Source organism: Pogona vitticeps, chromosome 3 (genome assembly GCF_051106095.1).
Source record: "Pogona vitticeps strain Pit_001003342236 chromosome 3, PviZW2.1, whole genome shotgun sequence".
Classification (NCBI taxonomy): Eukaryota; Metazoa; Chordata; class Lepidosauria; order Squamata; family Agamidae; genus Pogona; species Pogona vitticeps.
In genome coordinates, this window is record NC_135785.1 from 204,641,885 (window position 1) to 204,659,123 (window position 17,239).

The window sequence follows — 17,239 nt, forward strand, 5'->3', positions numbered from 1 at the left end:
ATGACCAGTAGCCATTGATAAGACTTAACTACCATAGATTTGTCCCATTTTTCTTTTCAAGAAATCCCTATTGACTCCATTTGATTCCATCATGAATCCTATTTTTCCTATAGCTCATGTATATTTTGGTTAAACAAAAACATACCACTCTCTCTCCATATTTATATAATAAAGTGAACAATAAAAAACAGTCCGGGATGATAAAAGGAATCTAATCTTTAAAGGACACATACATAGCACCAATGCCATTCCCTCCTTTCAGTGTTAACAGGGTTTGGAGTAAGTCCTTTCAGCTCTCACATGATTTTCATTGTGAGACTTCGAATGAAAGCACCAAAGTCTGATGTTCAGCCATGTTACAATGGAATGGATTATATTACATGGCACCTGGGCATGTTGTGGGGCTTAAGTCAAGCTGACTGAATGGCTTCCAAGGATTTACCATTTCCAGCCTTCCCTGACAGACCCATTTCTTATTTTTTTTCTAACTGCTTCAGGTCCTCACTTGAGTGGGGAAGAAACTCAGAGCAGTTTTAATGTCAGACTCCACCCATTCCCATTGTCATCCTCCCCACATCTTTTCAGCACCGATGCTCTGGCTGGTTGATCACAATAACATCCCAAAGAAAGGTGCAGCGACATGTTTTGGGCCTCAGACAAATGCCATGCATGCAACAGCTGAATGAGTCTGGATAAAAGGACGGGATTTCATAAAGGATTAATTTTCAACTTCTTTTTCAACCACAGACTGGGCAATCCTGATGGTAAATATCTGATTCCTAGGTGGCTTTTCCCTTCCAAGGCACAAACAATAGAATTAAAAACAATAGCCAAAAACACTCCCAAAATGCTTATATTAAACATTCAATGCTGTAAGTTATTGGTTGTAACAGAATGTGTTTTCAACTACTGTACATATGTAATTCAGGTATCTTAAAAACATAATTCCAACTGTTAGATGCCTTTAGGTAGCCAAGTTAACTTAAGAAACTTCTGTTTTAGAATACAGTATTTCTTAAGCAATGCTGTCTGTGCCATCTGAGAGCACAAAACAAACTGCTAAATCTCTCATTTGCTCTTATCTTTGGAACCTTTCTGCTGCAGAGTGTGAAGATACACATCACAGCATTTGCTTGTATTTTTGAGTGTGTCTTCTCTCTCTCTCTCTCTCTCTCTCTCTCTCTCTCTCTCTCTCTCTCTCCAGATGATATTGGCAAATGTGAACATTTCCACCCCACTGATACCTGGTCCAAGTGTTCCAATAAAGATTAAAAGGGTAATCAGCTGAATTCAGAATAGGGCTATAAATACTGTATAGAAAATTTGTTTTCTGCAAGTCAACCAAACTAGTGCCGAAACTGCAGTCACTTAAAATTTCACAGTAGAGCCACAAGACTGGGCTGGGACTGGACATTTTGACTGCTGCCTCCCACCGCTCCTTCCACAGATAAATTTTGAGACCCAGTTTTGAAGTGCTGCTGTTCACATTTAATGCTCTTAAGAGTATTTTACATGCAATGTCCTTTACAAGAACATGCTCTGTAAACCCATACCTTGGGAAGGTGAGTGACTACTATGGAGACTATTTAGTGGTGACACTCCAGCCTCCCTAAAAAATGCCTGCCACGCACCATCTTTATAGCCTTTCCTATGGCAAGTGGTGATCTATTAAAGGCCTCTTTGTTTTTTACATTATGGCTGTAAAGTGGTTTAATTTTTCCACTCCTAGAAGGTAAAGTGTTTTGGGGCTGTTTAGTGCTATTTCATTGTATTTGAGTCATTATATTTTATTCTTGGTTTTGAAAGCTTTCTGGAGAGCCTATGTGTACACGTAGGTAGCCGTACAGAGTTTTACATTAACAGGTGAGATTTACCTAATGAAATTTAGGGCTATTGCAGAGATATTTTGCATGGTAGAAGAGTGAGTATGTACCTTTGTATTCCACCAAACGAATGACATGGCCACATGGCCTGCCACAGGTGACCTTGTGCATGTTGGCCTGATGGGCAAGGGTGGGGCAATCTGCCTTTTCCATGTAGTATCAGCCTATGATGTATCTGAACTGTTGCTTTCTCACCAATTTGCTTAGTGGTCCTCCAGCTCTTGATCTGTCAATACTTTTCTGTATTGTTGGCATGCTGCAGTCTGGGTTGCTAAATTAATCTGCTGAGGGTATATTAATATGTTTTCTGATCTTGAGGTAGAAAGATGAACTAGACTGCTCTTTAGTCCCTTCCAGTTATCTTTGTTTCCTTTGTACCGTTTTTAAAAGATCTCTCGGCAAGCCTTGGCAGCTTCCTGCCTTAGTAGGAAATGAATCAAACTGAAGGTTTTCCAGTTCAGTATGAGCTCACTAATTAGTATTGGAAAGTGACCCTTTTTTCATTTTTCCCAAGCTCCATTTTTTTTTTACCTTAGCTTTTAATTGCCAATTGTTTCCTAAACTACTCCACCCCTACTATATCTCCTGCTACAACATGAAATGTGTGGGTTCCATAGAGGGAAAAGTTCAATTACTTCTAAGTATCACATGAAGGAAATGACATGTTTCCTCCTTTTGTTCTTTGGGTTCCAGGCAGATTACAACAGAATGTGGTAGACATTCTACCTCAAGACATTTCTTACTGAAGGTTAGAATCGGTTGGCCTGAAGCAAATGGAATTTGTCTATAAATTACTTTGAAAAGTCAGCAAACTGTCCCAAGTACTTTTGCAGTGGTTTTGCTTTTATCTGTAATGCCTTCTGAAATCATACCTTCCTTAGTGCAATGGCATTTGGTTTCTAATAGAGCATTCATTTTTAAATAGTTACATGGGGTTCATATGGAATAATAACTCAGAGGCCACAAATCAAAATATGCCACACTATCAAATATTTTAAAATATCTTTTTATAATTATTAATAATATAGCTTTAAAAATGATTATTACACAGATTTGCAATCATTCCTTCACAGAAGGTACTTTTTTCATTTTTGCAAAAATAACTTACACTAACCAAGACAAACACATTCCTGTTCATTGATATAAAATGGGCTGAGGCTTCTAGTAGGAGACGCATCCAAACCACTGTTCATCCAGATTTCCTGAATGATCTGTTCTCGCCGCTCTATCCTTTCAGCAAGTTCAGCTGAGTCAACTGAATAATAAGCTGAATTGGTAGTCCTGGAGAACCCTGCTAGTTCATCAGGAAAGTCCGAATCGGAAGAGTCCCTAGTCTCTTCTTCCTCCTCCTCCTCCTCCTCTTCACTGCTTTCATTGGTCTTGTCTTCTGGCACCAAGTGCTTTTTTATTCTCTGTAGGTTTTCCAAGTCATGAGAGCATGAAACACGTATCACCAGAGCACAGAGTGTGAGCACCAGGCCAACACAAACACTAGACACAAACAAGAGAGCAGCTCTTTCAGGGTGATCTGAAATTAGAAACAGAATCCCAGACTAGCAGCTTATAAAAGAGAGGTACATTGCAAAGGAAGGGGGTAGTGACATTAATTTGACTTATTTTTGAAAAGCCCTATGTTGCTGTTCTGTTTTTATGGATTTTTTTTTATTTGTTTTGTTTGAGATCAAGCCTACACAGCAAATTAGGCCCTGCTAACTTGTCTCTGAGTGGCTAATTATAATGACCCAGAGTAACAACAGAACTGTCTAGTTAAAGGTGTCACAAGGCTTGCAGGCGAAGACTGCTTCTTAAAGTGTGTTTTTTCCTGGCGTGGGCTGGGCAGCACTTCTGTACATCTCCTGAAAGCTGACTGCTCTAGAGGAAAAGAAGAAGGGAAGCTTTGCAACTGGAAAGCCTAGCAAACTGCAATATTCTTGCTTCAGATTGTTCACTCCCAAAAAAGTCCATCCATGATAATTAATTCTCAACTGCTGCCCTTTTTACTGTGTTTTAAAATCCTGAAGTGTAGGGCGATACCAAGGTAGCTTTTTAGCCTTGAGCCTTAATCCAAGCAAGAGTTTTAAAAAGCACAATGGCAGCAGTTTACCAGGTAAAATGATTCTGAGTGTTGCACTTCATAAAACGCAGGCTGCAGGGAACCTTATGAGATGGTCATAGCCTATTAAAAATATTTTTAAAAGCTAATATAATACATAAACTACATACAGTTATGCATCACCATCCCTTATGGTTTCATTAATACAAGAGCTAATTCAAAAGTTCAAGCTGCTGTTTTATGCCTACCTACGAGTTCTTCTTCTAAACAAGGTGTTACATTGGTGAATGAATGTGTTCCTATGTTCTTCCTGGAAAGGGTTGGGTGTTTGTTGTTGTTGTTGTTGTTGTTGTTGTTGTTGTTGTTGTTGTTGTTGTTGTTGTTGTTGTTGTTGTTGTTGTTGTTGTTGTTGTTGTTGTTGTTTTTGGCTGGCTGGTGCATATAGACCAAAATCCTATTCTGTAAATTGCACCTGCATTGGGGTGATGACGTCCCTGGCAAGAGGAGAGTTCAGATAACTAAAGAGTTTCTATTTTTGTCCCATGGCTCATTCAACTTATATATATTGAGTTTTGTTGCACATAACCCTGGGAGCCCCAGGATAGCAGAAGAAAGTCTTTTTGTCCCAAGGTTCCAATGTCTCACACATAGTGAGACTGATTACATGCAAGCTGTGCAAGCCATGAAATAGAAGAACATGTTAATTACCCAAAATTCCCCCTGCCAGTAACATCATCACCCTTAATCAGGTTTTATTTACAGAACAGGATTTTGGCCACAGATTCTTAAAGAAGTGACTTACATTCTAGGAGTTCTAAACATCCACCAAACACTCACAAAATCAACTTTTCTTATTTTGTGTTCATACTCTGCTAGTGTCAAACATTATAGGTCTATGTGGTAGAGAGCTGTATGCTTTACTGAAGTCCACAGAGATACAGCCACATTATAGTGGAAACTGCATGATGATGCTTAAAACTGAGGCTAAATTGTAGATCATGCTTGAGGAATTTATGGAAATATTTTGCTGTATCAATGTACATACCATCCAAACCATGTGCAATTTGTTAGAGCTAACCAAAGAAGCAGTCATAGAAAAGAACAAGACTCAATGATCCATAGGGTCCCTTCCAGCTCTGCAGTTCTAAGACAATGATGTTGATGAAGACATACTGTATTATGAGAAGTGAATTACTGGCCCAAGCCTTTCTCTACAATGAAAGAGTGTGCTTGAGAACTTAAACTAGTACTTGTAATTTGAGCAACAGATAAACTTGTGCTCTGCTAAATCAATGCTCTCTCAAGAACTACCAACCAACATACAGACATGATGTCTAACTATAAATACAAATCCTGAGATTATATGGATTTAATGGGGTTTTGTGTAAGAAAGAAGACTTGTGTTGCAACGTTGTACTAGGCTCTAATCATTGAGCTTGGGAATGGTTCTCTCTATGACTTCCCCCTGAAAAATCCTCTTTAAGTGTGTACTGGGGCAACTCCTCACGAGGCATCAAAAGATGTTTCTCAAGGTACTCCTGATGATATATCCTGTCAGAAATAGAATTCTTGAAATGCTGCTGTATGTGGACACAACGGTATAGCTCAACAGACTATGCACCCTTCATCTTCCAAATTGGTTCACAAAAATATAATTCCCAGCAGTAGCAGCCTAAGAGGTCAGAATGTAAAATGCAGTTGTTATTCTACCTCTGATATAAGCCAAGGCAGCCAAAATACTGCTAACTATAATTCCTCCTTCTATTTCTGGAAATCTTGATTCTTTTGGGTCAATATTTATATCTGCAAAAAGAAAATGAGAAACAAGTTTGACAGATTAGGTTAAGGAAATTAAAGAAATCTGTATAAAATGTATCTACACTTTGGGAAGCAGTATGTATATGTTATAACAGTACAGATTTTTAATCCCTTTATCCTGATTTATTTTAAAATCCTTGTGCTTGTTGTTGTTATTTCAAATCCAACAGGACACAGTTCACAAGGTATAAAAACAGTGTTACAAGTCTACTTAAGCTTAAAGCCATTACTAGGGGATCATTAAGTTCAGAGGCCTCACCACAAATAAAAGAGATTTTGCATATATTTTATCTTGTGACTGTTTTTAAATTTTAGAGAGGGAATGCGAGTTACTCGAACACAATGCTTGCAATTCTACTGAGATGGAGCCTGCTGTCTAAATTCGAAATATGGAATTGGGTCTTGAGCCTGCATGCCAAGTTAGTGTGAAAGACAGTTTGCAAATTCTATCATCTACCCTTCCGGTGTCCCATGGATAGAAGATCAGGGATACATCATGCAGCTTGCGGGGGGCGCACAGCTCCCTGTTTGAAAATAAATAAATACATATATTGCTTTCGGGGGTGCCTCCAGGAGTGGCAATTTTTTGTACTGGGGAACTTCAGGGATCCACTAAGACCCATGCACCCCCAAGTCCCCACAAAAAAACCAGGATGCATTTCTAGACACATTTATTTATTTATTTATTTATTTATTTATTTATTTATTTATTTATTTATTTATTTATTTATTGTTTGTTTGTTTGTTTGTTTGTTTGTTTGTTTGTTTGTTTGTTTGTTTGTTTGTTTGTTTGTTTGTTTGTTTGTTAGGAGGTAATTTCCTGGGGCTGGGATAGCCCACTGCAGTTTCTGGGTACAAAAAATTATCCCCTGAGCTTCTCCATCACATGCTTTGCCCATGGTTTAAACCTCAAATTCTGTCCATCTGCAATACGTACAGTAAGCATGCTCTTAGTCTACAAAGAGGGTATGGGCTACAGATGGAAAATGAAATGGCTGAGTCCTGTAATGATTAAGGCTGAACCATATGATTTAAGGAGTGGAGGGGGAATAATTTTTTGAATAGTCCTCATATAGGTGATGGGGTTAGTAGAAAGCTACTCCAGCACAGAGTGGGTAGGGACAAGAGGGTTCTTTCTTCAGGGGCCTGTTAGGAATAGAGTTGAGAGGAGACATGAGATTTTAATTCTACATGGTTGTACTTCCAAAATTGGCATCCACTCTGTTAATGAAAAATAAACTTTAAAATCAAGGAAACGACAAAACCATGATTGTGAACCTCACGCAATCTTTTAAATATGGCTCTTGTTATATTGATTCATAAACCAAAAACCTAATTCAATAACCAGCATCCCCATCAGCAATCTGAAGTGGAACTGTTCACTTTGCTACTTCATACTTCTGCCACCTAGTTCTGCCGCCTCTTTAGACCAAACATCTAGGAAATAATCAAATTTCACCAACATCTCACTTCTGTATTCTTAGCTTGTTCTATTTCATCAGTACATTAAAGGTTCTTCGTTAAAGACCCATGTTGGTAATACCCATTCAAATGCCCATATTTACCTCCTTTTGGTGTCCAAGAAGGATTTAGGTTAGTAACCACTGGATCAACTGCTGCCAGCAAGAATTTGGGAACTGCAAATTAAAAGAACAGAGAATGTTGTATGCTGATTTTTAAGCTTTTTATACCAACTGGATCATTATTTATTGAGTATAACAAATGAGTTATAAAATCATTGGGTTAATTAAAGAAGTTAGAGGTTGACTACACAGGTATTTAGTCTGTTGTCCATGGTGGTTTGGACTGAATTCAACATGCCTGCCTCTCTCTCTCTCTCTCCCATTGTATATATGTCTCTGTGTTTCATATGTTGCTTGGCCATTGCAGGAATGGGTTGGTTCACTCTTAAAGATGGCAACTAGAGAACATCTTTGTTGGAGCGATCCAGGCCACCCCATTTCTGATCTTCTGGCTGTGGCTTTTATTTTATTTTTATTTTTTGGTGCAGGTAGAATTGCTCTAGTTTGAAACCAACACAAAGCAAGCCTACTGGTTTGAATTTGCCAATCTTGTGAAGTGGCTTATTAATCAAGAGCAAACTGCACATGATTATCCAGATACATGGACAATTCTCTTCTTGAATGCTTTGGAAATAGCAGTAACGGGGGGGGGGGGGGACACAGACCAGACTGATACTTGTGAGTGCCAATACTCTCACTTTGGCTGGCACTGTTGGTTGGGCCATCATCAGCAAGCGCTTCCATGAATATCAGACTGTTCAAACTGCCAGAACTAGATTTTATTACAACCAGAGAGTGGGGTACAAAATACTGGTGGGCACCAAGCACACCCCAGTCCTCAGGTCCTCCCAGGTGTCATGTACCTGCCACTCACCTACTAGTCAACTCAGTCTCTTCTTGAGCATGGCAATCATCAGATATGACTGTGGTATTAATCTGTTGGGTACCAATTTGGGAAAGCTATTATATTAATTTATATGAGAGGAAGTCCCACTAAACTTTACCTTGGAGTAGATAATGTATAGGATGTCACAATATGTAAAAAAAGAAGCCCCATTTCATAACAGGTTTCATTCTGCCTTATGTTTAAATGGCTGATATGCACAGTCCATGTGCCATGTGGGAATTCATTCCATGTGGGAACTCATCGCTCCATGTTGTGGATGTCACTAATGGCTCCCAACACACATACAGCAGCTTACCAAGTTGGTAGGTTACGGAGAAATAACCCTGAACATATTCTAGTTTTTAAAACCATAGAAACTGTGGGCATAAAGGAAGAATTTATTTAAATGAACTCATACCTACTGTAATTGTATGTAGTCTTCTGTTCTCATCCACCACATCATGCAGATAGATGCTTAATAGTTGTACAGTAAATTTCCCCTACCCTGCTCTACACAAATACATACATATAGAAATAATCGTGACTCTAGTAGAATGGTGATCAGCCTTGGTAGAAAATGAACATTCTTCTTCTTGCAAAGTCTGCCAATTCATTTGGAAATTGTTCACATTCTTCTTACGGCGATGAAAAATAATAGGCACTATGTCCACCTGGGGATATCACTGACAGACCACTTTCCATTTTTTGCACACTAGGCTCTCTTCCTTTAAAACTGCACTGTTTCCTATGTTAAATTGTTTCCCCTTTTTGTACACAGTTATATTGCGTACAAAAGATTATATGCAGTCTTCTTATCAGAAGACACATACAGTTATCAAAAGAATATCCCCCCCCAAAAAAGAAAGGAATTATTGGTTGAACTCAATGAAGATAGGCAACTGACTGTAGATGGGGTTGGACTCCCCCTGAAAGACCATGTTTGCAGCTTAGGCCCAGCACTGTTAATAGAGGGACAGTTGGCATTGGTGGCTAGGAATGTCTTCTGTCAGCTAACGCTGATCTGCCAACTTTGACCCTGTGTTCAGAAAGCAGATATTGCTGCATTCATCCAAGTCCTGATTATACCCAGGCTAGATAATTGCAATGAAGTCTGTTTGCTTTGGGATATGTTTTGAAACCTTCATATCAATCACATCAAAAATTCTGTACCAGCTGCATCCTTTGATGAGTCCTTTCTGGAGCTGTTGGTATCTGCCTTCAAGGCTGGGAGACTAATTTTCTGCATTGGGTGGAACATATTATAGGCCATTTTTTCTAAATCTCTTTCACTTTTGGATTTTTAAAGGGAAAGGGAAAAAGCACCCCTCTTCAGTAAAGTGAGATGGCTTTTTCAGTTGTGGCCCCATGCTTTTTGATTGATATTGCTTCCTTAGACAACCACTTATGGATTCTATAGTGATGTAATGTCAGTAAGCATGGAAAATGCATTTTCCCTCAAAATTGTTTTTATATTTATGTTTAATATTAAAATGGTTTTCAAGCAATGAGTTTAACAACATACACCATTCACACATATTATTTTATATTGTCAGTATTTTAACCTGATTTCTAAAATGATATGTTAAGACATTCTAGTCATAATTTTATGGTTTATAGTATGTTGCTATAGGTTATTTTTTACATATTGCAAACCATCGTGAGAGGGGTAATACTCCTCTCACAATGGCGTATTACTCTCCATCAAACAAACAAACAAACAAAAAATAGAAATCGCAGATCCATACAGGCAGGCTTACCTAATGCAAGCTTTTCTAGTGTAATTCCCTACCTGAGATAAAAGTCAACTTTCATGTGGAAGGATCTCCCACAATTACCACTTCTCATCGTAATGCAATGGAGTATTATAAATGTGTGTATTTTAGATGAGATTTCACTGACAGTAACTAAGCTAAACTTGTAACTGTACCAAAACCAGGTGTTTAAACTATGGAAAGGATATATATCATGGATATAAGATGAAGTTCATGAGATACAGATATTACATATGTACACATACTGATTTAACAAAATGGCTAATATTTTTTTTCTGAATGGCAGCTCTCAGATTCTTGGGACTGTAATTCAAAAAAGTTACTTTCCCAAACCCTGAAACTGACCTTATAAACCCTGGGCACAATGTGTGATCTTCAACATTTTCAGGATTTTCCTTACCACATGCGTAGCTGACATTGAGATATTTTTTCACACCAGGCAGGCATGGTCTTCCGAAGTTATGACTGTTAGCAATAATTTTACATCTTTGTTTCCTGTAACACTTCTTTGATAGTACTTCTAAAGCTGAATAGGAAAAGCAATCTGAAAGGGAGGGAAAAATTGAAAAATGTGTTCACTTGCATACGAACTACTGGTGACAGGTGTGCATACAAGTATTGGTGCGACAAGGCCTCCCTATTGCAGAAACAGTGCGGGCTGAAGCCCAGTGCAGTTGAGGGTAGGATAATTTAGGTAATTTGGCATTGGGGCTGTCAGGGCTGTTGTGACAACCCATTATCCAACCTAATGTGTTTGAGAGACATGAAATTTCACAAGATGCCAATCATTCTTATCTTTGTTTTTGTACAACGGTCAGTTCCAGCATTTATTCAATAGGATTCAGAAATTTACTATAGTTGATAAAGGAAGCATTTGCCTTCATCCTCAGATGCCAGTTTTGATCTTGCAGCACACTCGCTTCCCAAAAGCACAATTCAGACCAAACAGAAAAATGGGAGTATCATTGGAGGATGTTCTGTACATTTAATCAAATTAATTCATTCATTCCTTCTTTCTTGTAGCCATAAAATGAATATTCCAACAGAAGGATAAGGCCTCAAACACAGCTAGCTGTCAGCATACCACAGTAATGCAACTCTGACAGTTAGAGGGATATGGAAGGGCTAAAACAACACAAGGGCAGCCCAAGAGATGTAGTCAAGCCATTTATCTCCTTCTCATGCACCTTGCATTTGTACTGAATTTTTCTGCCTGGGATGGCTGGGCTATATCCTGTTTGACTACATCCCTAGACATGACCGAGAAAATTTGTTAAGGAAAGTGTTAACCAACATTAGCTGAATGGGATTAAGCTCCATAATGTATACAACAAAAATACAGTACACATTTTAAGGAGGTAGCTATGTAAAGGTCAAATGGATCAAAATTTTCAGCAAATTGCTAAAAGGCAATATAAAGATAGAAACATCCTGACTTCTCTAATCACTTTAAGAGTGAGAACATGGTTCACTCTTTAAGCTCTTTTAATCCCTTGCCTCTCTTCTGTTATTAATGGCTACCAGCCACTAGGGTTGGTGGTTTTAACGTACTGGACATGCATCCAACTGGAACTGAAAAGAGGAGGCCATCAAAGCATTTCCAAAACATAGCTGTAAAATATCCACTCTGACATGAGCTGCTATTTAACAGATCAGAACCTGTTGTTTCTAGAGGAAAGATCTTTTAACGTACTAATTAGTCTTATTTTAGACATGTTTTGACATGCAAATTATTCAGAGTAGCTCCAGCTATAAATTGTGTAGAGCTTAATGAGACCAGCAAGCATTTTCCTTCTGAACGCCTCTCCCATTTTCAAACCCTCGTTGACTTCCCTGTTGCTTCTGAAGCGTACAAAAGACTCCATCTATGAAACAGGCAGAGCCAATTGTGACAAAGTTAAAAGCAACTGAATACTCATGTGTTTCCTTTGTGTCATGCAGTTAGCAGTATGTGTCTGTCTGTCTGTCTGTCTGTCTGTCTGTCTGTCTGTATGTATGTATGTATGTATGTATGTATGTATCTATGTACAGTATGTATGTATGTATACACATACTTTTACCAGAGCAATTGAAAAAGGTGAAAGCTGAAACATTTTGCTTAAATATATCTGTTTGTTAGTCACTCTTCTAAGTACATATATGCACCACTGTTTAACTCCTGATAACCAGCTACCAAATAAAAGCCGCTAATTTGCAACTTGTTGAGCTGCAAATATTCACTGAAGGATAATCAAATATTTGTTACTTTTCTTAAGGTGACTCCAATCCTAATTGCAAAACTGCTGCCTCATATGTTCTGATCCTCAAGCTTTGGTGCTAGACATTATCTAGGAAAAAAAAATTAAAGTTGTGGTGCTTTTGAGAAAGAAGTCAGATACCAAGAAGACATAACTGGAGTACAATTCTGTAAGCACTGATTCTTCTCAGTATATTTATTGCTTTGCCTTCTCCTTTCTTCTCATGTTTGTGTGTGTGTCATGCCTTTTACCAGATGCATTGTTCAGCAGAGATGAGTCAGAACCTCTCAAACTGAACATGTGTGAAAAATTGCCAGATATAGCAGACTCCAGGCCTGCTGGGATCCAGAAGGCCAAATTGCCAGATGATAGTGGACCTTCAAGGAGCCAGATGCCCAAACCCCCTGATGAGACAAAGTGCTCAGGTGGAGCAAAAGTCTTCTCAGGAGAATGGGCTTCCTCAAGGACAGGGGGTCTCCAGTAGAAAAGCTCTTCCTCCCAGAAAGACCAGCAAGCCAGATCTGGCAGCTGAGCTGTCCTAATAGCTAGTTAGATAATTGCATCTGTGCCCAGGGTGGGAATGGGGTCATGCAGCCCAGCTATATAAACCTCAGTTTTGATGGGAGACAATATCTAGTTTGGTTCTTGATTGCCTTGAATCTATCTTTGCAGCTGACTTTTTGCTGTATAGAAATTTTCATCTGCCTGGCTATGATTTTGTGCTCACCCTGTTTAGTTGCATGACTCTGGGGCTGGCTTTACTTGGACTGTTTTGTACTCTGGCTCCAGAGCTCCTGTACCTGGTTCGCCTTACACTCTGGTGTGCATCTATTTTCTGGCCCTGAGATTCAGCCCATCCTGGAGTCCATTCCAGTTACTGAGAACTAATGTTAAGGCAGAGGGGCGCAAAGTGTAGTCCAGAGATTCCATTTGGCCCTCCAGGACATTTAGAAGCCGTCAAAGGCCCATAAAATTGCAGAGTCAAAAATTATTTGGAAACCAACTGACAAAACTAGCTTTTCTTTTGTTCCAGGGGTCTTTGAGGAGAGGTTTTCAAACAAAATAGAAGTGGGGAGATTCTCCACAACCTGCACCAAGCTCCAAAATCAAATCCAGAAGTGGATAGCTGAGCATTTCTGGGTTTGTTTATTTATTTATTTATTAACATTTCAAAGCTTGGTACGCCCTACCATTGGTCCTGGGGGAAAATTTGGCCCCCATGCCCAAAATGTTGGCATCCCCTACTCTAGTGGCTAGACCTTCAGACAAGAACTTGGGAGATGGAAATCCTTAATCAGCCACAAAAGTTTAATGGCTCATTATCTCAGGCTAACTGACCTCATAGGCTTATTTGTAGGCATAAAATCCTCAAAGCCGAAGAATACCGTGTACTTAACCTTGAAATTCCTGGAAGAAAAGTAATTGCAAGGAAATAAGTTGTTGTGCTCACTTTGTCTGATATGGTCTGGACAAATAAGACCATATTTGCTTGATATGCCAATGTATTCCAGTCCTCTGAAGATGCCGGCCACAGAGACTGGCGAAACATCAGGAAGAGCAACCTTCAGAACACCGCCAAATAGCCCGAAAAATCCACAACAACCATGATATTCCAATGTTTTACATCTTGGTAGAAATTATTTCTGGTTTCTTTCACATTTCAGTGCTGAACACTGGGATATTAGATAGATATAGTTCATAGTCTGTAACAGCTGTTCTCCACTCAAACAACTATAAGAGGAATTCTCTATAAAACAATGTTCTAGTTAGGGATTTCTGTCAAAGTAGACAAGAGAGACTGCATGATATCTGCACCAACTTCCCAGGATGGACATATTCTCAAGCTGTACCAAGACTTCAAGAAGCAATTTATAACAGTGTCCAGGCACTTCAGAACAAGAAGTATACACAACAGCCGGAATACTGTTGGTTAGCATAGTAAATTGTACCAGAGTGTATTGAACCAGAAATTGTACGCTATTGAATCATTGAGGACTTGGTGAGTCGACTCCTCTATATGTTCTCATTATTCAAATAGGCCTACTCTAACTGCAACTTACTATACACAATGTGTATGAGTCACAACAATGTGAACAGAATTAAGGGCCAGCCCTTATATTAAGAAGGTAGTTCCCTTTTCTCAGGTGACAGAGAGGAAAGGGGCAGTGTGTCTCCTTCCATCTTGGGTGGTGGAATATTTTGCACCACCTTTGACAGAACTGAACTGTCACCAATATAACTCATATTTTTAAAGTGTGTGAAATTGATACAAATGATAAACCTTGATCTAGTTTGAATAAAAGCACCTCTTAGTATCTGAGGGCTAAAACTAATGCAAAGTTAAATGCATAACTTCCTTCAACATGCATGGATTCTTTTTAATTTTAGTTTAACTTGAATGCAAATTTTTCCATGGATTATTGTCTGTTACCCAAACTTTTCCAAGTATGATGGTTGTTATAGGTTTTTTGGGCTGTTTTCCAAGTATGTTCATGTTAGCTACATTAATTTATAGTTTTGGAAATGTTTGTTAACCTAAAACTTCTACCAGCCTTTCTAAGGTACATTTAGCTTGGTACATTACTGGCCATTAGCTAAAATATTCACTTTTAAATCTTGTGCCTCTTTGTATGTTATTTGGAAAAACTGAAAAGAAAATGATTAGTTGAAGAAAAATGGGGCAAAGAACACAGCAGAAAGGAGCTCAGTAGCTTGGCAGTCAAGTTAAGAACCTTTGGCAAGCTATACACAGTTCGGAGCAGACAAGAGGTAATTTGTGTGGATCATTAAGTCCCAGGTAACGAAGACTTAATTTTAATTACTCTGTTCTGTAATAACATGGATTTCCTTTATTATTTTTGCACCCTTTTAATTTGGATACATTAATATGCACTTGTGTGAACTTGTCTGATTCATCAAAGTATACCACTCTAGCCTTACAATCCTTCTGTTGGCTAAATAAGTTTTATCTTCACAGAAAGAAAATAATGCACTGAACATCTGCACGAGCCCAGCCAGTGGGCATATCTTGAGATCTACTTAGGGCAATGTTGAGCTGGGGCAGCAAAAAAAAAGAGAACCCCTGACAGGCAGGTTTGGCTGTGTTTTCTTGTCCACGTAGTGTATAAGCTTTAGAATAAGTCTATGGCAAGCAAGAATAGTGAAGCTGATAGACAAATTCTGATGGCTGTCATTTCTTTACTCACATCTTATTGAGACTCTGGAGTGAATTTAAAAAAGAAATATGGAAAAGTAACACAAATACATCTATGCAAGGATCAAGAGATGCTAATAATCAGACAGGTAGCTATGTTTCAATCTTTGCTGCCAAAATATCTAAGGCAAGTCAGCCCTAATGCATAGAAATTTGAAACACATTGATTCGTACATTGCAATCCTTGGAATCAACATAACTGAAGCCATTCTATGGCTGATTTATACTCCTGGAATACGGTACTAGAAAATGTTAACATCCTCTCTCTCTCTCTCTCTCTCTCTCTCTCTCTCTCTCTCTCTGTGTGTGTGTGTGTGTGTGTGTGTTCTGTGCTATCAACTCAGAACCAACTTATAGCAACCCTACTACCATATTAGGGCTTTCAAGGTAAGCGAGATATATAAGGAGTGGTTTTACCAGTTCCAATCCCCCAGTCAGTTTGAATCCTGTTCTCCAGAGTCCTAATCACTCTATCCACTACACCACACTGGGAATCTCAACATCATAGTTACATTGAAAAACGTTTAATCATTTAGAGAGTAGACAGTTTTGACCAACTGGCCCAGATGTTAGAGAATAATTCCCCTCCTTTTTGTGGGATTATCACTCCAAACCTTCAAGATTAAATTCCCAGTCAATTCCACATACAGTACACTTTTTACCCCATTTTTTCCATTCAGAAATCAATTAGCATTGTTATTGTTAGTAGCAGTTGTCTTAGTACTGCTACCACCATAGATTCTACATTGTATGTTATATGAACAGAACGCTGGACTAGATGGACCTTTTAATCTAACATCTGGCTTTTTCACTGAATACAAACAATTTCCATGTGCTTTTAACTGAAACATAAAGAAGAAATCTTATCCAGGATCTCTATTGTCTTGACTAATTAGCTTTTGGGAAATACGCCTGTGCCACCAATCATTCCTGCTGGGATTTGGCTGTTCTTAAAGCCTGGAGCTCAACTAGACAGGATATTCACCCTTGCTTTATTCCGGCTGATGCTGCTTTAAGCTCAGAATTTACTGGGATTACTATTCACACTCTCTTGTCTCTAAGAAACCAGCATTTCTTCAAGAAATGGATCAAAACCCTTCAAAAACAGTTTGAAAAAGTCCTCGAAGAAGGTTTTTTAAGCCATCTTGTCTGATGGAACTTTTTCTCACTTTTATTTTAGTAGGTTAGTGGTAAATTGAAAAGTATTGATGACAGGGGATGTCGGCTGCTAATCTACCTTAGAAATCAGCTATTTTAAATATATATACATTTTCTATAATCTGGAGGATATTCCAGAAATGATGTTCTACTGGATTTCTATAAGTTTGTTTACTTATAAGCTTCTGACTGGAGAAGGTCTTGCCACCTGAACTCCATGACCTACCTCTATAAAGTGGAAGTGGCGGGGGGGGAACGACACACACCTCCTGGATGTGGGGGGGCTGTTTCGAAACAAAAAGTGCGGAAGTTTGTCACACTTTGCCACTGATGGTACCACATAATCTGGATGGCAGCAAAAATACCAGTATTATCAGTGCACAGAAAGTATCACAAACGCTCCATCTGGATGAGGCCATAGATGTTTTTGAACAAGAATCGCATATGCCAGAATCTTTGAATGTCAGTGAGGAAATTCATCCAAGCTGCAGTCTTAGAACTAAGGGGTAAGGAAGACGGATCTGGCTGAAACCCTGAATCCTGTTTAACTGTGGAGTTAATGTTTAACTAAGAGCTGGATTCTGTAATTCTTTACAATAGTATTCCAAGTTGATGGCTTGGCATCACTAAACAAAGAGTTTAGTACTTTAGTTGACATGACATTACAATTGTTTATTCTCCATATCTAGATTCTG

At 38.7% G+C, this 17,239-nt stretch overlaps 1 protein-coding gene across 1 annotated transcript in view; it reads right to left on the bottom strand.

Moving 5' to 3' along the window:
* Positions 1 to 2,402: 2,402 nt before the first annotated feature.
* Positions 2,403 to 17,239, bottom strand: part of EVA1C (eva-1 homolog C) — a 57,977-nt gene continuing 43,140 nt past the window's right edge. Inside the window, exons 5-8 of the mRNA XM_072994081.2 lie at positions 10,336 to 10,479; positions 7,320 to 7,391; positions 5,647 to 5,739; positions 2,403 to 3,411 (exon numbers count right to left, since the gene is read on the bottom strand). Coding sequence (XP_072850182.2) covers positions 2,993 to 3,411; positions 5,647 to 5,739; positions 7,320 to 7,391; positions 10,336 to 10,479 — 728 coding nt within the window. The 3' untranslated portion in view covers positions 2,403 to 2,992. The remainder of the gene's footprint in view (positions 3,412 to 5,646; positions 5,740 to 7,319; positions 7,392 to 10,335; positions 10,480 to 17,239) is intronic.